Genomic DNA, 23193 nt, shown 5'->3' on the forward strand with positions numbered 1-23193 from the left:
ACCCCAAAGATATTATTATTTGTTATTGGGGTTTCTGTCCTCGACATGGTATGGTTATAAGGTAAACTCAAGTTTAATGGAACAGACTTACCTGTTCGAGAATCAAGTTTTGAATTGCACTTTCCCAAGTAAGCTCTCCCCTGGGAGCCGATATTTATGAAGCGTGCTGTCTGAGTTCCAGTGCTCAGCGCTGGACAAGTGGACATGTTACATCTCAATTAAGCATGGAAGATAAATGGGTGGCAGTAAATGGAGGTCATGGGTTAGAGGCATTTAATGGAAGAAATGGAAATGAAAATTGGAAAACAATCTAGGGGATCTCGAGAAGATAAGAGCAAAGGCAACTCAATTAGAGGAGCCATGCTGCCTCCTGCTCTTGGATCTGGGATAATTTCCTGGGTTTTGTTTGGTTGGGTTTATTGCTTCCACAGTCAGCAAAGTTGCATTATAAATAAATAATTAAACTCATTTTTCTGCTTTTCTCATAGTGATGTATTTCAAACAGTGAAAATATAATCTCCATTTCAAAATTATGTATAAATAGGCAAATAGACTTTCTCTATCTTAAGTGCAGCTGATCAATTAGCCCTAGGCAAAGCCCACACTGGTATTACTGAGTGTTTAAGAACTTGAAGTATAAAATACAAGGACATTTTTAAAGGCTAAAATATTCACAAATGCAAATTCAAATGCTAAGTGTTTATGAAAGCTTTGAACTGCATACAATTATGGACTTGTGAGGCAATACATGCAGGGAAAGCATGGTCTGGCTATTTACAGAAATGAAAATAAATCGCTTTTCACTTTTCCTTTTGCCCTCTCATTTAGAATATATGTGTCTGCAAGTTTATCTGCGTGTGTTTTTGTAAATACCACATCTGTTTGCACATGTATACATCATTTTACAGAGATGGGTAAGTGATACAGTGATAGAATTTGCTGTGGTGCATAAAGAGCACATAAGGGTTGTGTCCACAGCAAAGCCTTTATTTCGGCGTCTTATTTCATTAGGGCTCATGCTTGTGGTCTCCCTCAAGGGATCACATGGTGTATATTGGTACTGCAGCATTTAATTATTTACTTTATCAAGACCTTGACTTTCCCGGCCTCTTTAGGGAGTTTAGTCCACCTCATCATAAAACAGTCTAAAACTGAGCTGCTGCAGTTCATGTTCATGTACGTATACACCAGCTGGGGCATGCAATACTTACTCCTACTGAGTGCATCTGAGCCTTGCCCCAAATAAACAAGGGAGTGTCTGGGTGGATGCCAATGTCTTGGCACCCCTTTGGTGCCAGGCTGCCCGCCTTGCTTCCTGGCATCTTGGGTAGAGCCACAACATCTGGAACAGCAGGCAGGGAAAGCTGGCAGAAAGTACCATGACTTCTGAGGACTCTGGTGTGGTAAGGGCTGAGCTTTATGTCTTACATGAAAGGCTGTACTTCGGAGAGCAGCAGACAGAGCACATTTATTTGCCTCACTCTGTTCAGAGCCAAAAGGAAGCACCCACCGAGTCACTGGCATCATTCCCAATGATCCCGGTAGGGCTGTCTGTGTTAAGGCTTTTATCGTACTGCTCTGATTTGCCACAGTCCCTTGTGTATCTCAGCTTCTCGCTCCCTTCTGTCTTCTTCTCTGTAGAAGAGTATCCTACCTGTGGAAGATTTTGTATATAAATGTCAGACTAGTGCTTCCCCAACATTAAAAACGTGGTACTTTCCACTAGTATACTCCAGCATATTCACATATACTCTTTGAACCTTGGATTTATTATCACACAGAGCATGGACAGTGAAACAGGAGTATAATTATGGTCTGCTTGTGCAGGGTCTGTGCTAGGTTTGCCATTATAACCCCAGCTCCATTTCCTCTATGCAAGGTAGAAAATTAAAGTTCTGACTAACTTAATGATCACGTGCAGTTTTTTGCTGCAGAGTTACCATGAGGTTGCTCAAGGGATTTTGGAAAAAATCCAACATGAAAATGAATTCTAGTTACTTCACTTTTGCAGTCACCGATAGGGCTGTAGGTGAGGTGCCTCCCATGCAAAGCTTGTAGCTGTCTCTAAGGTCCTTCCTATTAGAAGGATGCTTAGAAGCATCTGGGATTGCCCTTGGAAATTTCTGTGGATAATTTTGCCATAGGAGAGAGTCAGCTTAGTTATGAGTGATCTTTGAACACTGATGACTCTTTTTGATGAAAGGTGTACACTGTTAGAGGAGATGATGGGAAGTGAGAAAATGAGGTTCAGAAAGTTGTGGGAGCAGCCCACTGTCTTCCACAGAAAATAAGACCCTTTAAAAAAGCCCTGAACACTTAAGAAAGGTAAAAGTATTTGATTTACATTCTGGGCAGGATTTTGGGGACAGTTAAGTTGTGCAAAAAGTGACAACAGAGGCTGATGATTTCTCAGTAGGGTGCTCCTCAGCCTGCCCATTTGAGCTTCAAAAGAAAGACTAAACTCTGCAGTTCCTTCAATACGACTAGAGTTAAATTCAACACATAGTTAAAGACTGGACTGTTCTCTCCTGCTAATTCTGCAGGTCTGCAATGTCAGGTCCCGGTTAATGGAAGTGCCAGACCCGATTTATCAGTGGCCTTCTAGCCTGGCAGCTCAGATGGGGGCATCAGCAGTTTGCTGTGTCGTTTGTGGTGTGAATTGGTAGAGATCGGTTACCACTGGTTGAAATTGGTAGGTATCCGTCGGTTACCAGCCATCCGCAGGTGGTTATAGTCCTCTTTGATTAATACCAGAATGACAGTGTGAGTGAAAACATGATGCCAGTGTGGTTTCCCTGCAGAGGTTCATCATCTATGCAGAAAATATTTCACGAGGACTGCTTTATGGAAGGTAATTCCATTAGTGAAAGAGGTCTGGGATGTAAGACCCATTCTTGTGCTTAGGTGTGTGACCAGGGAAACCGAGCTCCTGTCCTTTCTGAAGCAAACTACAAGAGATTCACCTAACTTTTTGATGCTGACAGGTGATCTGAACTAAATTTTGGCCTCCAGTCAATCCTGTTGTATTTTTTTTTTCTGCTGCAGCTACCAAACTTCTTCCCAGAGCAGCAGCAGCAGCTTGAGGTGGTTTTACACCCTGTAGATGTGAAGGATGGAAGGGGGGGTGGTGGGCGCTCTTTCTTAGCATCCTGGATAAGAGAGGAGAGAGTACACCTAAAAGCTTACTTCAGAAAAAAATAAATGCTTTGCTTCTGGGCAGTTTAAAGCAGTAGTCCTGATTCAAAACAAGTCAGGTCTTTTTTGACATGCTGACTCTCACATGCCCTGGCCCCTGTACACGAAGCCGGTATGATACAGAGGAAAAACGTTTTATTTTCTGGACCTTGGGAGAGTCCTGCAAATGGGTCTAGATAAAACTTCAGGCTTAAATGCATCCAGTCTGTGTTTCACAGTGAAACGCAAGGTATGTTGCTTTGCAAAATAGCAATGTTCTGTTACAGCATCATGAATAATATTGACAAAGTATACAGTGCCTGGAGAGCCCTTATCACTGGAAAAGTCACTCAAACACTAGGGCAATTGATTGTTCTTAGAAAGCCACAGGGTTGGCTGCCTGAGAGCCTGTTGTAATCTGAGAGTTTCTCCTCAAGCCCGGAAGGGGACCAGGTTCCTCACTGCCTGCCACACCTGCGGTACATCCCTCCTGGTGCTCAGCCTGGACAGAAGTGGTTGATGTTGCTCCAGGCTCACCAGTGATCATGGCCACCAGATGTGCTGCTTCTCATGCCTTCTGCATATCTCTAGAACTGGATTTTGATTCTTGCATGCCTTCATACATGACAGTGAGAAGATACCAGGAACTGTTTTTTCATTAGGTGTATTTTCTCCCCTCTGTGGGCATGGCAATGCAGAGGCTGTTGGGGCAATAAAAGAATGACCATGGGAGTGGGGCTGGGTAGTTGGGAGCAGGCCAGCACCATCCAATGAACCTTTTTTCAAGTTCCTCAAAGAAAACAGATGGACAGTGTTCACAGATCCCTAGTGTTTAAAGCCAGAAGAGACCGGATCATTTGGTTTCATCCTTTTTATATCTCTGTCTATTGTATATAATTTTTATACCTCTTTACTGAGTGATTTTTCTCTAACTGAAGTGTTGCATATTTTTGCCATGAAATGTTTCCTCCCAACAGTTTGTAGCCCTCATTTGCAGATATCTAGAGATAGGAAGAAATTATTCCAGGAATTAATCACCCACTTTAGAAAAATAAATAATAAAGAGGAGTATCAAGCTGATTGCTAATTTTATTTTTCCTGGCTTCTATTTCCAATCATTAGGTGTTGCTCCACCTTATTTTGTTAGATTAAAGAGCCCTTTACTTCCCAATAATATTTCCCCATGAACTTTACATGGATTTTTCTAATCAAGTTGCCTCTCCATCTTCTTTTTAATAAGCTTAGCAGATGGAAATCTTAAATTCTTCTGCTGTAAGTCATTGTCTCTGCTCCTTATACTGTTTGTGGAGTGCTCTCTTTTTTTTTTTTTTTTCTTTTAATCTCCAGTTTTTTTGACATGCTTTGTAAAATGGACTCCAGAGTCATGCACGATACCTCCAAGCAAAGGAAGCGTAGCTGTGCCGTACAGGGGGTTAAATGATGCTCTGGTGCTGGCTCTGTGAATCACACTCCCCTCTTCCCTGTGGTGTTCATGTTCAAGTGCAGCGTGGCCATTAAACCCCTTCCAGAGGTACTTTTTCCTCTCCTTTTTGACTGCTCCTCTGGGTTTATGTTTGGATAGAGAGAAAGATAAAGGCAGATTGCAGGGTTAACGTTGTTACCCTTTTCACAGGGTTGCCTGTTGGCTGTGGGCAGAAAGAAACAGCAACAAAGGAGAGGGGAAAAGACTATTTCCTGTATAATATATAATATTATATAATAATACTCTATTTCCAGCATAATATGTGTAACTAAAAGGTGAAAGATATTTACCAGGTGGAATATTCCCAATAGTCCTTTGTCTGCTCTGGCCAGCCATCCCAGGCCAATGCTCCTCAGTGCTGAAATCCATCAGAAGAGCCAGTGCCCGATTATGTTCTGCTTGAGCCTAGGTAAGATCAGCATGGCCCGCCTTCTATGAGGGATCACCTGCTCTCCAGGGCAGCCCTCCCCAGCAACCAGGCTCCCCTGAAGAGCTTCCTCCACTTCCCTCAACCTCCCTCACCACTGGTACAAAACAGCTGAAGCACATCGGCACGGATTTTGCAGAAGAGTTCCCAAAACAATCTCTCATAATGTAGGCAGTACAAAAGATACAGAGCTCCATGTAAAGGAAGAGGACCCTGCACAGAAGTCCCTTGCCAGGACTTTTATCAGAATCCTTTTGAGCATCCTTTGCCTTTTTTCTCCAGCTCTTCTTCCTGCTTCAGCTTTGCTCTGCTTCTGATCTCGTTTCTAAAATAACCAGGAGCAAACCCTTCTTTTTAAAATAGCTTCCCAGTCCTCCCAGCAGAGGACACATGGGTCAGACTTTGATCTCTTTATTAATCTACTAAAGAGGATGTAGAGAAAATCTGGGTTACCCTGGGCATTAGACAGACCCTTTGAGAAAAAATTCCTCCATACAAAAAGGCTATTATCAAAGTTTAATAACTTTCATCATTGGTGCTAGCATCGTAAGGATTTCTGCTGGTACCATCCCTACGTTCAATTTGGTTGGGAAGGCTGCAGAGGTGGGAACAAGGCAGGTAAGAGTTTTGTAGTCTTGATAGTGCTCAGAAAACAAGGCAGAACTTGTCGTTTGCTGTAGGGACAAATGGATACCAAGGGATAAATGCATACAGAGAGGTTATAATATTGAAGAGAATTCATAGTTTGTGATTCATGTGTGGCTGGAAACCCAGTAGCCACAAGTGCTTTAAGAAAAGTGGAAAAAACCCTAAAATGCAGTGTAGTCAATAGAGTGAAATTGTACCATCAGTGGAGGTTGTTCTTAGTTGCATTAGGCATGTGTTTCCACAGTAAGTCTTTCTGCAAGCTTTTGCAAAAACCTTCAGGTAACTGAATTCTGCATGACTCCTACCACAGTCACAAAACCGCACGTTTCATTTGTTTTTCTTGGCCCTTTGGCTGAAAAGGGCTCATGTCCAGCAAATAGCGCAAAGTTCGTCCTGTAAATAAGCATCATATTTTTTTCTGTGCCTCTGAGACTGAAGAGGAAGGTGGACCTATGTGGGTTAAAGGGATGCCAGCAGCAGCCCATGTTCATAAAAGTTCAACAATACGGCACAAGTCGTGTGGGCTTGCAGCACATCCCATTTGTCAGAGCAGTTTCATGGTTTGTCCCATTGTTCTCAGGTGCTTGTAGTGAGTAGGAAATGGTACGTGGCAGCAGTTTAGTCAGCACTGGAGCTTCATGGTTCCTCTCAGCCTGGTTTTACTGCAGTGTTTTATTGCATTATTCAGCAGTGATGGAGTGTGTTAAGCTTTGGCAGAGATTATTCATAAATGAGAGGGTTTCTTTATAGTATTTGTGCTTTTGAAGGCAATTCGGTTCTTCCAGAGTTGTCCGTTGTGTATTTTTTGTTTATCCATTTAAGATTAAGTTGTTTGGCTTTTTTCACTGAAGCAAAAAATATTAAAGCGAGATTAACATGGATATTTCTTTAAATAAGTAAAGGGATGTGATGGAAGATACAGAAACCATAATAAAGCCTAGTCAGGTGAAAATGTTGGCACATCTTATTTCATTTAATTCATAAATGGAAGAAGATAGAGAATTTATTTGACTAAGCCTTTGGTTCAGTGTCTTGATGATATGTTTAGAAAATTGCTCTGAAATTGATGTGTAAGTGACCTTGAAGATGTTGTATTTAAGTGATAGCTCATTTTGATGTGAAGTTGTAAGCCTTCCCCTCCACCCCAAATAAAGCAAGCAATGGAAACCAGCAGCATTGAATTTAAGCCATTGGAAGGTAAAGAGGGATGAATCTCACCTCAAAACTCAAGATACATGTAACCTCGAAGGTCAAACACTCATCAGAGATGTGACTCTATTTCAGTACCATTAAGATGCTGCTTTACTGGGAAGTGGGATCCCGTGACAGCAGTCCTGCAGCCTTGGTGTCTGCTTTGGGACACCCAGGGAACTGCAATCAGACCCCTGAAAACACCCAGACCTTGTGGTGGGTAGCACTGCTAATTTGGTATGCAACGGTTACCCTTTGAATCACATCGTTCATATATATATATATATATATGAATGCACACACTCTTGTGTTTCTTTATATTCATAAATATACAGATATTTTACATATAATTATTCATATATTTATAAATATGCATGTGGTCATATCTAAGAATATTGACAAATATGTAAACATATTATTTTAATTTGAGGGGGACTGGCCAGACCTAAACTTGATTATTGCCTTTAATTAGTTGAATTTCCTTTCTACCTGTAGTAAAAGAAGTTAGGTTTGTGCTTTGCAGCCTGAGGCAGGGCTGGTCGGGGTCCATGCTCCTGCAGTGGTCCCTCCTTCAGAAAGAGCCAACCCTTGAAACTGCACCTGAAACACGTTGGCATGTTGTGTCCAGTAAGAGTTGTAACCCTGTACATTATCCACCTACTTATCTATTACATGCAGATATACTACATTTATTTAGCATGTTGAATGTCCTTATTACTCTCCTGGCTTGTTGTGATATTCATGTATTGTGTGCAATAACACAGTAAAAGGTATATTTGCAGGCTAACGCAGTGTCAGTGGAAATAACATTGCTGAGGATTGTTTTCTAATTCTCTTTTACTGCTCTGGGAACTCAGACATAATATTCATTGCAGAAACTGCATTTTGGGGTAACAGTAAATTTTTACATTCAAAACATCACTAAAAAAGAGAAAATTAAAAGTTAAGCCCTAGATGGGAATGTTACCTGTCTTGCCTTTTTTGACAAGCATGGTATATTATATATGTTTTATGTTTGAACCAGACAAAAGAATATTAGGAAGTTCCAAGTATGTATAGCCTCACAAAGTTAATATTGCTTTTGGACTCATTCCTGGGCATGATCTAATCTCCATTTAAGTCAATGGGGATATTTCCATTTGCTTCAATAGGAGCTGGGTTTGCATTTTAGTATGCATTAAAGCCTACAAAATTTGTGCAATAAAATAAAAATGGGAGGCCACACTTTGCACGATGGGGGGGCTTAAATGAAAGCACTGAAATAGCATTTAATCACCAAAGTAAGGAGCCTGATTTTCAAAGCTGCTGGCTGTGAGCGGTGGGGGGGATGAGCGATAGGTCTCCTTCATGCTCTGGTTGAGTTTGTGGCTAATGTGATACTGCCATCCGCATTCAGAACTGGCACTGGTGATTCATGGCTTGAGAGGACTTTAAAAAGAGGTGAATATAATGTGTGGTTTATTCTGATTCCCACTGGCTTTGGTGGTCCCAGTGTGCTGAACTGGTCTGGCATCAGTGCTCAGGTTCGTGTCTTCGTTACACTAAAGCTGTTTAATCCTGTGGGTTATATTTACAGTTTACCCTTAATGGAAATAACGAAATAAATATCTTCTAAAAGAGGTATACACTCAGCTTTTATACACACAGAGCCATTCTATGTGAAGGACCTAAATAAAAAAAAATATGGGTTAGGCGTAACATTAGCTTTCTTGAAATCATAAATTTTCTTCCTTAATTGGGTGTGAAATTCCTGTCTACAAATCATGCCATTTTGGTTGATTTAACGTTTGCTGGTTTGATGAATAATGGGCTTGCAGTATTTTTAAACTTTTCCTGCCTACGATAGCTCTCTGCTAAGTGTCCTTCAAAAATCACGTCTTTGCCTAACACAGGGAATCCAGATTAGCTCTGACATTTCCATTTACACTCACGAATCTTTCCACGGCCCCTTTGTGCAAAATGTGTGGGGCAGGATCTGGCTGATGCTCAGGGCAGGAGTGTGGATGGGCACATACAAAGCTTTAATCTTGGTGCAGCTGGATGAGGTGTGTAAGCTCTTTCTTCCCCCTCTGTGTTTTAGATCAAGAATTTTTGGAAAAAAATGACATTATTCGACTGTTTTCTTCTAAAGCTGTGTTTGTTTATTTTTTTCACCAGCAAGGCAATGCAAGCAAGGACCAAAGGTGTTGTATTTACTGCCACGAGACTCACAGAGCCTTTGATGAGGGTCATGAATAATCAGTAGCATTTTGGAATTGGTGATTTTTTTCTTGTCCTCCTTTGAGGAATCAAGCAGAGCCCTGAGTACTTCGCTGTCAGTAGGCATTCCTGACTGCTTCATTCATGTTGTTTTCATTTGGGGAGAAACGATCTACTTTGTAGCTGGTTTGCACTGAGCCCCTTTGCTTTGAAGCTGGAGGAGGGAGAGGCAGGCTTAGGGCTCTGGAAATGCATTTTTGTAGCACGTTGCATGGCAGAAGCTGGTGTGGCCCTTGCACATCTTGTGGGTGAATTTGCAGGTGCCCCAGGGGCTGGAGCCAGGAAGGTTTGTCCATCACCCTTAGTCCTTCAGTCGACTTAAAGATCGTATATTTTTATAGCTACTTTAACCAGTAAACCTTGCATTTGCGCTAGTGAGGAGCTGGCTCTTGGTGGAAAGGGGCGTGCTGCACACTGGCATCTGGGAACGTCTGGGGGTGTGCTGCCACAGTGTCACCTTCATCCCACACTGCAGCTTCTGCTGAGGACAGGTTCGGCGTTTGCTGCCTCCCACTCCTGCCCTCCTCAGCAGCCACTCCTGAGTCAGGCTCAGGGAATAATTGGGCTGTTCACCTCAGCTAGTCTTTCCTAATTTCCCAGTCTGAGATGCAGATTTGTGCAATTGGCTCCTGTTCCTGAAAAGGGACGAGAAGAACAAGCAATGTCTTGTCATTGAGGCTTCTCAATTGAACAACTGAGCTGATGGTGTTAAGCAAGATGCCCCCCTGCAAGATCACAGCAGTATTTTGAAAAAGAGATAATTAAGGTGTTTTCTGTACTACTTGTGTGTGATATTTTTGGAAGAGTAGCAGATACTTCCAAGTCAGTTCTCTTTCTGTCTGTGCAGGAACCTCCCCACGTCTTGCTCATTGTTTGCTGAAACTGAGAGCATGACTACTTGCATTAGCACCTTTTATAACACAGGCTACTCAGTCACTCAGCGAAATCACATGCTCCATCATTTTTTGCATCTAGGCAAACAAGTTGGGTAGAAAAACAGGTTATACTCTCTTGTCCCAGTACCAAGATGTCAAATGATTGGAGATTCTGACCCATCCCTGGCAGGCAGATGTTCCTGCCAGATATCCCCTGCATTGAGTATTTGCATTCTCTTTTTTCTGCCATGGACTCACAGCCATCGGACCTCGACTTGCTATTCTCAGCTAGATGGAAGAGCCTCGTTACTCTCCTCTGACTTTTCCTTGCCCAGCTTCTTATGGACCACAAAGCTGTCATTTAATCTTGCCTTGAAAAATCCTGAACGGAATTCAACTCCTTAAAAAAAAAAAAACAAACCACAAACCAAAAAAAAAAACCCCAAACACAAAACCCCCAAGCAAATAGTGTTGCGCTATTGAGAGTATTCATGAAGGGTGATCTGACTTTTAGAATGAATGTGTATGTGAAGCACATATCCATGGCAGTAGGCACCTGTGTAAACACCTGGGCTGACAGCCCCAGTAAACACTCTCTTGCGGAGCTGTGGCAGGTCATCATGCGCCCTACACACAAAGGACTGTCAAACATGTAAGGTAAACAAACAGGGGGCAAAAAAGATCTGAGGAAAGAAATAATGCTTTTCTCTAATCCTTTTTTGTTTTAAGAGCCTCTTTGTTTTCTCGTGACTCTAGTAAATACATAACTTTCAGATAATTTTTGAGTGGACCATGTCATTTGAAGCAGTCTGCTCAAAATGTGCAGCAAATCAGTGGGAGAGAAAGGAGTAAAATCCAGTTTGCCAATTCTTTGCCCATTTGAATAGCCACTAGCTTCTCACTCTTTTTATTTTTTGCCTTCACCCTTCATAATGCAGTGTCGCAGTGTGTGCCACTTGCAGGAGCCATACAGAAAACATTATCCCATTATTTTCCCAGGGAAACAGGGAAAACAAGCCTTTAAGAGAAACAAGCACACAACCTTTGCATTGCTGGCACCTTGCCAAGCCCAAGGGCTGCACTTAATTTACATATAAATGTGCCCGGGATCTTAATCAAGAGATTAATGCACTCTGTTGTTATTTTTCATTTACAGTGTTCGTAATGCACGTGGTGCTTGGCAAATCACATAGGGCAAATGCATGCCGAGGAATGCGGTGGCCAGCATATTGGTGGCACTGCTTTTTGGCCGGCCGGCTGGCTTTATTTCTGAGGCTGCCCCAGGCCCGCGGAAGGGCTGGCTTCGGTCCTTTGGGAAACTGCAAAGTCTGGCCGAGGGCGACATAAAAGAGCTGGCTTACACAGACTGCTCGGTTGGATTTCAGCTGCCTCGTGTAGAAATGCAGTAGCGCCTCCGTGGCATAGCATTCCGGTAGATGGGAACGTCTGGGGTTTTTTTCTGTCTCATTCAGAAATGTGTCTGCAAAATCTTGGAACTTTTTGCTTTTTAATTACTGACATTTTCAGGATCTCTGCAGGTGTTTCTTCTTGTTTCTTCATTTGTATAGCTCAGACATCATTACCTCGTTCATGTTTCTCATCTAATTAGCAGGCAGCTGGGAAGAGTGCACCACAAAAGCTGTCCAAAAAGAGCCTTAGAGCTGCTCCCAAAGGCCTGTCATCCCCTCTGCTCTTCTGATCTGGGAAAACAAAGTTCTGTCTTTCTTCAGTATCTTTAGTGTCATATAACTTCGAAGTAACTGAGTTTTTTTCTGAGTTTGTTCTGGTCTTATCCAGGGATATTCTTGGCCTTCCCCATACTTTCACTCAGCTAAAGTGAGTGAGAGCCTACCTGTGGGCTGCCCCAGGGAACATTTTATGGCTCCTGATGCCAGGTCTACCAGTCTGTTTGCATTCCTGCCATAGTGATGAAGAAGCGGTGCTGATAATCAAGTGTCATTAGTCTTCAGAGTTAACAACTCATATGAAGATGAAGTTTAACATCCATCTGGAAGATGTCACCCATGCCTATGTGGAGAGATTGATTAAATATTCAAGCAGCATGCGTATTCTTGTGGGTACTAACTTTAGACCCATCTTTGGGTAGACAGCAAAAAGGCTGTCCTTTGTGCAGGACTTTCAAGAGCGTGGTAGAAGCTGTTCCTGGGGCGACAGGAGGGTTTCCACATTGAAAACCTGAAAGTGAACAAAGACCTTATTATTTATCAAGCTGCTGTGTGGTGGTGACAGGTGAAATGACAAGACATATTGAGGAAAAGGAATTAATTAATATCTGAGACCTTTTAATAAATCAGAAGTAAAAAGAAGGACCAGTATAGCAGACCTGTTGGCAGTTGCTAACACTTGTTCAATGATCCTTTCCTTCTGAAATACAGAAATGGAAAGTAACTGTTGCCAGGAGTCATAAAATGAAGGAATGACTCAGAAGATAGATTTATTATCAGCTCAGTATCGGTGAAATTTAGCTTCATAAACAGAGGTTAATCTGCTAAAATCTGTACTCTCAGTGGGGGATACCCCTACCTATTTCAGATTTTGTTTAAAGAGCAAAATAATTCTTCTTGTCCTCTGAATAAATCAACATCTCTAGGGGCACTAATGTTCAACTTTTTTGCCTCATCCTGGCCCATGTGGATTTTATTTTATTTATTTATTTCCACAGAGTGTCATTTATTCTGGGCTCTTCTCATCCCTGCAATGTAATTTCTCTTCTGGACTTGTAGGCATTTTCATCACAGTTCACTACATATTTCACCCATGTTTCTACAGAAAGTCATTACGTAGCACAGGCTGCTGCCGACAAGAATATTTAGAATACACTCTGCCTTTGTCCTCCACTGCTGCTTTGTTCACCTTTGTTGGGTGAATAATATATCTGAGCAAGAAGGTGTGGATCTGACGTTACTAGAAAAAGACCTAAGCATGTACATGGCTGGAATTGGTACTGCTTCTTTCCCCTCCCTCTCTATATCATTGATCAAATGGTAGAAAATACTTGTCAGTTCAGACTAGCATTAAAAAACATAATAAAAAAATCACAAATTTGAAAAAAATATTTAGAAAATTAAAAAATATATGTCCTATAGGACAAGTGCAAGTACATCAGGCATCTCTGTAACTGTGTGGTAGGTTTTGTGTTGCCTCCTGCCCAGAGCAGAGTTGGGTGGGGGTGCTGGGAACCATGGCCTGAGTCCCTGGGGACAGGCAGCATCCTTTCTCGCTCGGTGGGCTTCTCTCCCTTATGACAGGGGTGGTCATCCCTTAGGACAGAAGTTACGGCATTTGCCTCTTGGTGCTACCCCTTCTAAAAGCAGTTTAGTAAGTTTGCCAGTAAACTTCAGTATAGAATGTGTTCTGCTGAGAAGTGTCCTGGGAAGTTTACACTGGGGCTGTTCATATTGTTAGACATCAGAAGTTCTATGAGGCCATCAAATCCATCCCTTCTGCTGATGTCTCAGGAGCGCAGGGCCATCATTTTCATGGCTGCTCTTCAAGAAGTGAAATACACTTACCAGTTATCTTTTAAACCAAAAGTCTTGTCTGAATGCGGTGTCATGAAGGTGTCATTAAAATTGCTGGTCTAATCTAAAAAGCCAGATTTAATGCATAACTGGTCAGACTCAGGCTGAGGAATAACGCAGATAAATTGCATCTAAACTACATACCCCATTAGGAAGGATTCCCAGTAGCACTGGCAAGGAGGGTCCTTTCTTGGTGGCCTGTGCTCTGCAGAGTGGTTGAGCACAGAGCCTGCACCTTCCTTAGCAGTGCCCAAAGTCTGCCCAAGACACCTCTCTGCCTATTCAGTGTCTTTAAAGCTTTTCTAAGACTTCAGGCTGTCAGAAATTTTCAGTGCAGTCTGATACTTAAAAAAAAAACCAAAACAAAAAGCCAAAAACATATGCATATCCCTTGTTAGGGCTGATCTTAGAGCATCTCTTTCCTCAATGATTAACTGAGAATGTTGTTCTAAGTAGCATCAAGCACATTGAGACTAAATTCAGGTTTTTTGTGTTCCTGTCTTGCTCTGCAACATCACTGGTTTCCATCTATTAATGGCATGACTTGATGGTCTGCGAACTGCTTTTTAAAATATTTCTCAAGCTTGAGATCCATTGTATTAATGTATTGCCCAAGATTTAATAATGCTGTATTCAGAGAAGGGAATGTTCTTTGTATTCTTGTCACAGAAGTGGTGGGAAAGTGCATTTGCTTATTCTGATGCTGGTGGGGGTGTGGTGCTGGTGTATTGTATCTGGTCCTCTGTGCATTTGTCATCAGTGCTCAGGTCGGTGAAGGTTTGGACCACACAAATACAAGCAGATCTTACAGTGCTAGGAAGGGTTTCTGGTTTAAGGACACAATATCTGTTTTTTAAAAAAGTCTGTGTGGTTTTGATGTTCGTGTCAGGAGGAGGATGACACTCACTTTAGGCAGAAATGAGGTGGGTGGAAGTCTTTCATGGCAGGAACCGTGCAGGCGTTTGGGTGGTACTTGGATGGAGTGGTGGGTGCCATGCCTCTCTGTGGCTCCATTATACACAAAACTTTCTCTTGTGGTTCCTTAGGACAAGGAAGGAAACTATCTGATCTTTTCTTACACCAGTAGGTAAAGTGGCCATACCCTTCCTTCCTCTGTGATAAAAGAGAATATACTGATTGTCTAATAGCTTTTATTATATAAGCTTTTGATTACTTGTTATCCAGGATTTCAGCAATAAGTGATCTCATTATTAAATTTACCATCTGTTTTCTGAACTTGAACGGATTTATTTTAAACTGCCACCTAGGTTTTCTTCTTTAGCAAGGACACTGGCAGGAGATTGAAAAGAGAAGCCGCTTTCTCCTGTGCAATTAATTGTCACTGGTGATATTGCTGTCTACCAAAGTTTATACAAGTTCACCTCACCAGCAGAGTATTGTGGTGTTTCTTCAGTTACCCTACCAGCTCCAGTCCCAGAAAAGATACAGGACACTTATGAAGAGCCACTTTTTTACCTCCCCCCAGAATTTCTTGGGACAAAGGATTGAGATTTTGAGCAGGGTTCAGGAAACAATGCCCAAATTCAAGTTTCTGTAGTTATTTTATGTACAACTTTTATTTTTTCTAAGGGTGGAGCATTTGTTATATGCTGAACACATTTCTGTAGTACAGCCAAATCAAACTAGATGTGATGTTTCATTGATCCTATTCCTGAAATCCTCTGCTTGCTGTTTTTCTGCAGGAGTTATCTACACAGCAGATATTCTTGACAGGGAGACAACCAAATCCTATTGGCTGACAGTGTATGCGACTGACCATGGTGTTGTCCCACTCTACACTACCATCGAAGTCTACGTTGAAGTGGAAGATGTGAATGACAATGCCCCACTCACCTCTGAACCAATCTATTACCCAGCCGTCATGGAAAACTCCCCAAAGGATGTATCTGTCATTCAGATCCAAGCCCAGGACCCTGACTCCAGCACTAATGAGAAGCTGACTTACCGAATTACAAGTGGAAATCCCCAGAACTTCTTTGTAATCAATCCCAAAACAGGTAATAAAATCCAGCTGCCTTAGGGTGGTGGGAAAATGCAATTTAAATATTTATCAGCTTGCTCTCCTTCAGGATCCACTGATGTTGCATTGCTTTCCAAATTCTGTTTTCTGCTTAGTTATGTGTCTAAAGCATCTTGTGTCTGAAGCATACTCTTTTTGCATCGGTACATGAAGATGACGTGCTGCAGATCTGCTGCTGCAATTGCTCTTCTGTGCGTTACTGAATAGCTTCTGATATTTGTGTCTTCCCTGTGTCTATAGGGATGAGACACTGCTGCACTGAATCTGCAGAGCAATGGAGGCAGATTCAAGCTATTGCAGTTTACAGAGCGGTGTTTCATCCTTTGTAAGTGGGCATAGCACCATTAAAGTGAGTGGCATGATGGTTGTCCAGCTTGGCATTACAGTAGCTGGATGTAATTCTACAGCTTATTTCATACAAAAAGACAGTTTAGATGACATAAAAGTCCCTCTGGCCTTTAAAAAAAAAAAGTCAGTCTGTGTTTGCATTGATTTGTAACAGTTAAGGATGTAGCCTGTGGGTGTAGTGTGGCAGATATGGTCATTGTTCTAAGTTAAAGTGATGTTGTTGGCTGGTGCTAGAGCATTGTGCCTGTGCAGACCAGCTCTGCCCATCTCTGTGCCATCAATGCCTTTGCTGAACCAGGCGTTCTTGGTGCCTGGTTGATGAAGAAATCACCCCAAGAGACGTAGCCCGAGGTTGTGCATACTTCTCCGGATGCCTGCCTGTGCTTGGCTGCAGGTGGTCCTCACTCCAGCAGGTACCTGGCTGTCCCTCGCTCGTTGGGCTGGCAGGGACCCTCCAGCGTGGTCTGGAGCTAGAGTCGAGGTGGTCTTTCACAGCATAGGCTGATCTTTATCCAAGTAGTTTAGAGGATTCACACAGCTGTCATGCTGGTTGTAATGTTCCAGGTTTTGTTCTGGGGTTTTGTTATTTTTAAGAAAAAATCCATTTATACGTGCTGCAAATTTCTAAACAGATAGAAAACCAGAAGAAATAAACCTGAAAGGGAGCATTTTTAATTTGGTGTAGGGAAATGATGTTCACTAAATAGGTTTTCAACATTTGGCTCGGCAATCTTATTGCAATGCGTGGCATAAGAAGGGGTCAGGATCTTTTCAGGCATAAGCCCAGGTGAAGAATCATGGAGCGTGTATAATCACTATGTTCAATCTGCTGAGCCCTAAGGCACATATCTCACTTATTTTTAACACTTGAAATGGACGAAGATGGCTCTTCCATCTGCATCCCTTCTCCCCCTCCCCACCCCATAAATCCCATCTGGGCAAAGTAGTAGAGTTAGGACTCTGCAGTGTGTACGGCTTTTGCTTCCCTCCTGTTGGCTCCTCCCGCAGAGCAGCCTGCTTAGCACGTCTCTGCTTATCCTCAGGGCAGCCAGGGTGAGCCTGTGATGAGGACCAGAGCTGGGTGTGCTGCTGCCCCATCGCACCCTGGCCTGGGTAGCATACCCTGTGGGGTAGCACTCTGTCCCATGGAGCAGTGGGCAGGGATGTTTTTCCCTAACAAGGAGATCTTAATTCTCACAGTTAACACTGAAGATGGTTCGTCTTCATCTTGTGCTGTCTGAGAACTTAAAGGCTTTAGGATGAGTAATGTTGCTGCTTGGGCAACTCCCCAAGGATCCCAATTGCGTTCAGTGAGCGTCCTGGCTGGTGGCTGGCTCTGATTTGGCGTGGAGGGGATAAACCATCCCCTTCTTCCACCTTGGTGCCAAACGCAGGGCAATGAGAGCTGGGGAAAGCAGCCTCTTTTATTTTGATTTTTCCTTTGAAAATTATGGGGCTGACAGAGCGTGTGTGCACAGAGATGTCTTGTCCCAAATGGGAGCTTAGGCACTTTGAACACAAGGATTTCGTTTTCCCTTGGGAAAGTATTGATGTGTGGCGAGCTATGCCTGCCCAGCCTTGACATAGGGAGGCTTTCTCCTGATGGGATGCTGATGTCCAAGGAATAAAAGCATAATGGATTTTCCTAGAGAGTGCCCTTGGGGGTGTCTGGCCAGATTCCTTTCAGCCATCTCCCTGCAGTGCACTAGTTTCTCTAAGACAGCAAGTTACACTCCACTTGTTTTATACAGGCGACATCTGCACGTACAGAAGAGGTTTGTAGCATGCTGGCCCCGTGTGCTTGCTGGGATTCAGCACAGCAATAACTCACGCAGCGCTTTGCACAGCAGCACTAAATGCGACAGCGTGCTGTATAATCAAGATGAAAAGGTTTAATGTGAACCCAAATACGCAACAATTGCCGTGTACGTGGGTTGAGCGAGCGTGCTCCTGCCGTCAAGGGAGAGCTGTCATTTGTGAGAAAGGGGATCACTTATTTTCTGTGTCACTTCCGAAGTTTAAACTGTGCCAGCAAACTGACGTCTTGCTCCTGTGAGTAATCAGGTGCTGTGAGGCAACACAAAGGCAGCATCCTGCATTTTTTACGTCCTTTCGAGGGATGCAGCAGAAGTTGGTCTCACTAGAGATGGGAAATTGGCTGAAGTGTACGGGTGCTCTTGGGGTACTAAGAAGTTACTCTGATGCCCAACTGAGTGGGCTTTGGCAGTGTGCCTAGGGTTAAACCTCTTACTGGATGTTGTGTCGGAAATGAGTATCCCCTAAGTGCAGATTATTTGGAGTCTTAGAAAGACAGGTGGGAGAGAGCAGTTTTTACTTCCTCTGCTGCAAAGAAGCGTGGGACATGGTTCACAGATCACTTCCTTAGCATACTTGGCTATAATGCAGCAAAAAATCGCCCACTGCTGCTGGAGAACAATACATTACTAGCCTTAGCCTCCCATGCCCTCTGTCTTGTTTTTAGGACTTGGTGTGTTATACCAACCAAGCTGGGCTTGTTACAAGGTGTAAAGAGTACACAGGGCTGTCACAGCTTATGGCGTGTGGTGGGTGAGTGGGTGCATCGTGTTTCAGACATTTGTGCCCTGACTGTAGGCGATGTGGGTATCTGCAGTGCAGATGGGCGCAGCACAGCGTGGGTGGGGTGGGTAATCCTGTCTTCTTTTTGTGCTCAAGTCTGGCTCTTGGTCCTTGCTGGCAGGAAGAGGAATGGCCCAAGCATTGCTGCACCCTGCTCGTGGCATGTCCCTCTCAGCCTTTGTGCAGTCTCATGCTCCTTCTGAGTGGTCGTTGGAACTCAGCAATGGCTGTGTTTGCCTTCCTCTCGAGTTGCTTTCAGCTGCTTTATAGCTCCCACAGGTCACGCAGGTTCCTGGAAGCACGTGTACTACTACTACAAGTATTGCCATCTGATCAAGGCACCAAACCGGGACATAGGGAGACCAGGTGTTGTTTCTGGTCCTGATCATAATTGCAGCCAAATCTTGCAGTCTTAATTGATTATCTGGATAGTGGAAGCAACAATACTCCTTGTATGCCATGTCTGTAGGTAGAAGAAACCTTTTAGTAGACAACCTGTCACTTCCTACATTTCTGTAGACTGGCACAGCTCTGGGTGTCTATTTTAGGTACTGTCAAACTGCAAATACATTACATGCATTTAGATTTATTTGAAGGCAGTCTTCAGACCTTTCAGGATTATCACCTGCAATTTTTTGCTCTGTGGGTTTTGGAGAGAGGAAGAATTGCTCCTGCAGGAGTCAAGAGCTGCTAAAAAGCTGCTGAGAGCCAGACTTGAGCACAAAAGTCACCCTGGGCAACTCATGCTCTTGCCAGGGGCTGGCTGTGCTGCAGGAGCACGAGTACACATGGGTGGCGGGGGCTTTTGCCGGTGCGCTTGGGGTTTGTGTGGGTGCTCCGGGGGAGGAGGACAAGAACATGAGCAACACCCTTCCATGTGCAGCTGGCTGGGTGTGGAAAGGCAGTGTGGGCAACCTCCCATGAAGGTCTCCATTTTCTCACCTTAATTATCTTTTCTAAAATGCACGTGAGCATCAGTTTGTGCCTCAGTCCGCACTTTCATCTCGTGAGCTGGTATTCATAGGTACAAGCACTAAGTGAATAATGTAGCACATGAGTACGTGTGAAACCGTAAATCATTGGTGCTTGAGAACAAGGAAGCCTTGTTCTGAAAACTGGTAGAAACTGCTGCCTAAGTTGAACAGGTCCAAGAGAGAATATTGGGATTTTTCTTTATAGTGAGCAAGGCACAGTTTTGTGAGGGGGACGGGTAACATGTTTTCAAATAGCTGAAGTGATTCTGTGGGTTATGTGAGCACAGGGAAAGGCATCCTCCTGTGCATTTGTTTCCCAGCTGCATTGCGCACGTAGTGGCAATGGAGGCATTCCTGGTGCTCGGCACCTCCGGCAGCCACGGGTCAGCCTAAAGGCTGGTGTGACTGATGGGGGAGCCACGGGTTTCTCTCTTAGCCTGGCTTTTGTTCTGTGGAGGGCTCAGGCTTGCTTTGGCAGAGCACAGGGTCACACAGCTTTGCTGCTTGGTGGGTGGTGGGAGATGGGGCCGAGGAGGAGGAGGAAGGCAGAGCTGCTGGCGGAGCAGCTGGGCTGGCTCCTGGCCGAGCCCATGGGAGTGCCACAGCCGCCCTGAGCCCTGTGAGCTATTTTAGGGTGAGAGGCATGTGGATGAAGATAAATAAAACAGATGATGGAGTTAATAAAAAAAAAAAAAAAAGAAAAAATGATTCATTAGGGCCGTAAATTCTTATTTCATGTATATGGGTGTTAATTTCACAGCACAGCACAGGGGTAATTTACTGTGTTGATTTATTACTTTTCTGTGCTCTGAACAAAACAATGAATTTTAATTTAAACCATTACATTATTTTGTTTAGTGTTCCACATATATTGGACAAACCCAATAAGCTTCTCTTCAGCCTTACATAGATTAGGTTAAGAGATATTTTACCTAACATGAGAACAGACCAAATTTTACTCTCGTGCATGCTGATGTTAATGAATTTACTCTGAAATTATGCTGCTGTGTCTGAAAAAATCCAATTACACCTTGCTTAGTCTCTTGCTGGCACCATTTAAACAGAGGCAGGCCTCTGGTATTCCCAAAATAGTATTTGCTGTTTTTAAGGCAGGGTGCACTAGTGGCTTTAGAAATAGCGTATGTAGGTCAATACATCTTTCCAGAGCAGCCACTGGAAGTTGTCTCAGAACTGTCACATCTGCAGGCAGATTTGAAAAGAGCCTGGATATTTTCATGCTGAAGTAGTATTAATATCTGTATAAGCTAATACAGGGTTAGTGAGTGTCAGAATTCAGTTGCTGTGAATGCTGCTCTTCTCAGTAGGTTGGGCTTTGCTTTCTTTTGCGCTCACTAAGCCAGCCAGCGTAGGATCCTGCTGGGGCTGAAGGCCATGTCTGCCCTGCCATACCGAAACAGCGCTTCAACCTCCTGCCATACATCCTGGTTTTTATGGATGCTTTTGTTTGGTTTAATCCAGGAAATCCCCACACGTGTCTTTGCTCTCAGAGACTGAGCCAAATCCAGTGCTCTGCTGTGCTGTGTCCTAAAGTTCGCCAGCAGTATAACTGCTAGCTACTCCGTGCCTCTTCTCAGCCCAGAAATATAGGTACGCCAGAGAGGAGAAAGAACAGTGATTGGGGCTCTGCGATAAATTCTTGATCGCCAAGGCCCATGTTTGTCATGTGTGTATGTTGGGGTTTTTTTATTTTTCTCCAGCAGAGGAACAAAGACTGTGAGGTACTACAGAAATTTTCGATTCTGACGGGCTTTTGTGATAGCTGTCATCTCAAGGGGGCATAGCTTGCTCTGGGAGGCAAACTTCAGTGGTCTTAACAATCCAGTTTCTAACATTACTGCTGTACTGGAGGTGACGCAAAAGGCTATATGTACAATGAGTGGAAGTCGAGGCAACTTAGTCCCTACTACAGCCTCGCACATCTTTCAGGTTTAAACCCAAGTTGCGTTGGGTGAGGAGGTAAAGGAACGTACATTGGTTCTGTAAAGCAAGGGGTGTTTAAAACCTTCTACCATGTAATAATTAAACATAAATGCTGGCACGTTTGAAAAGAGTACACAAAATTAATTTTTGATGACGTTTCTAAGGGACTTTGGATCAACAGTATCAGGCTAAACTTAGTACTGCCTTGGTCCATTTGTCACAGTGCTCTTGTAAGAGACATTTCATGCTGCTACTTTTTTTTTTTTAAGTCTGTTCTTCAAGAATGGACAACTTCATATGTTCATTCTTGACCACTGATTGTTCCTGCTCCCACTGCATCATGGAGTGTCAGCTGCATTACTGGGGATCCTGCCTGATGCTGCAGTTGATGCTGTGCAAGCTGCTAAACTCTTAATAAACTTCTTCTGAAATAAGTTCTTTGATGTTTTGTAAGTGAAGGCCTTTAACTTCTTCGGTTTTGTAGTCTAACCTGCAATATTCCTCCAGGGTGCATTTTAGGTGCTATAGTGATCAAATTGGGAAATGTATGTTGAATTTTGATGGTGTTGCAGATCACCTCCTTCCCACTGGAGTCTCCTTCTGAAGGGTGCCTGGTGGCATCTATCACACGTGTTGGCTGTGAAGCCCTGTTAGGCAGGTCTGTCTGCAATGTAAACTGGCTAAGCAGATCAGGTCATGCTCACTGCCATTCATCCTGGAAGTGACCCTGAAGTTCAACTGACCTGTCCAAGACCACAGAAGACCTCGCAGAAGAAAAAAACATTTATTGTAGGGCTCTCCAGTCAAAGGTGAATTTGAGGAATAGATCTCCTTTCCTTCCACAGTCTTCAACACTGTTTGTACAAATGCCAAGTTCACAAACAGTTGTAGAGTCCAGCCCAATATATCCATCACTGATATTTAACTATCTATAACTAATACAGATTTTACAATGTAATTCCCTTAGTGCATTAGCTGGCCTCCACTTCCTGTAATTTATGTTGTATCAACACATGCTAAATGATCTACTCTTTTCTTTCACTTCTCAGTATTATTTAAAAGCATGGCTCTTTAATGACTTCTTTATAATATGCTCACTGTTAAAAACCAAGCTTCTAAGCATTTAAAAAGCTTTAATTTCTGCTTTGGGATGGCTCGTTCTTTACTAGACACCATATTTCCAGTGGTTTGAGCCCAGGGTTAGCAGTTAGCAAATGAAAGGACCGTGGATGCTGGAGTTACATGCTTAATCGCAGTGGGACTTAGAAGCCTGTTAGGCATGGTACAGCATGTTAGACAAAGTTCCTGCCCCAAGGAACTTGTCATAATAACAGTAATAATAGTAATACATTAAGAAAAAAGGGTGGGGGGGAGGGGTGGGAACCCAACAAACAAAACAAAACAGGGAGGAAAGGATGTAAATCGTCAAATCCATCTGCTTGCTGGTGCATGTTTGTTCTCCAGACTAAATTTTCAAATAACTCCTGAGCTGCAGCACAGCAGTGGCATGAACTCTTCTTTTGACTTTGAGTCACCTAACCTCACTGATTTTCTCTTTTTTTTTTTTTTTTTTTGAAAGTATGTGATTGTCCTGAAAATTAATTCATAGGAGGCAGTTGCAGGTCAGACAGGCTCTGGAAATGCAAGCTATTGATTTTTGAGGCATCTCAGCATTAGTAGGCATCCACACCC

The 23193-nt window shown here is 43.2% G+C and overlaps 1 protein-coding gene across 11 annotated transcripts in view; it reads left to right on the forward strand.

Annotated features, from left to right (window-relative positions):
- Positions 1–23193, forward strand: part of FAT3 (FAT atypical cadherin 3) — a 416215-nt gene that overhangs the window by 176636 nt on the left and 216386 nt on the right. For all 11 annotated transcript variants that reach the window (XR_013926224.1, XM_080376579.1, XM_080376583.1 and 8 more), the window contains exon 3: positions 15303–15617. Coding sequence is in view for 10 of the 11 variants with exons in the window: in XM_080376579.1 (XP_080232705.1) it covers positions 15303–15617 (315 nt within the window). In the remaining variant the exon portion in view is untranslated. The remainder of the gene's footprint in view (positions 1–15302; positions 15618–23193) is intronic.

The sequence above is a fragment of the Falco punctatus genome (assembly GCF_963210335.1).
Source record: "Falco punctatus genome assembly, chromosome: 2".
Classification (NCBI taxonomy): domain Eukaryota; kingdom Metazoa; phylum Chordata; class Aves; order Falconiformes; family Falconidae; genus Falco; species Falco punctatus.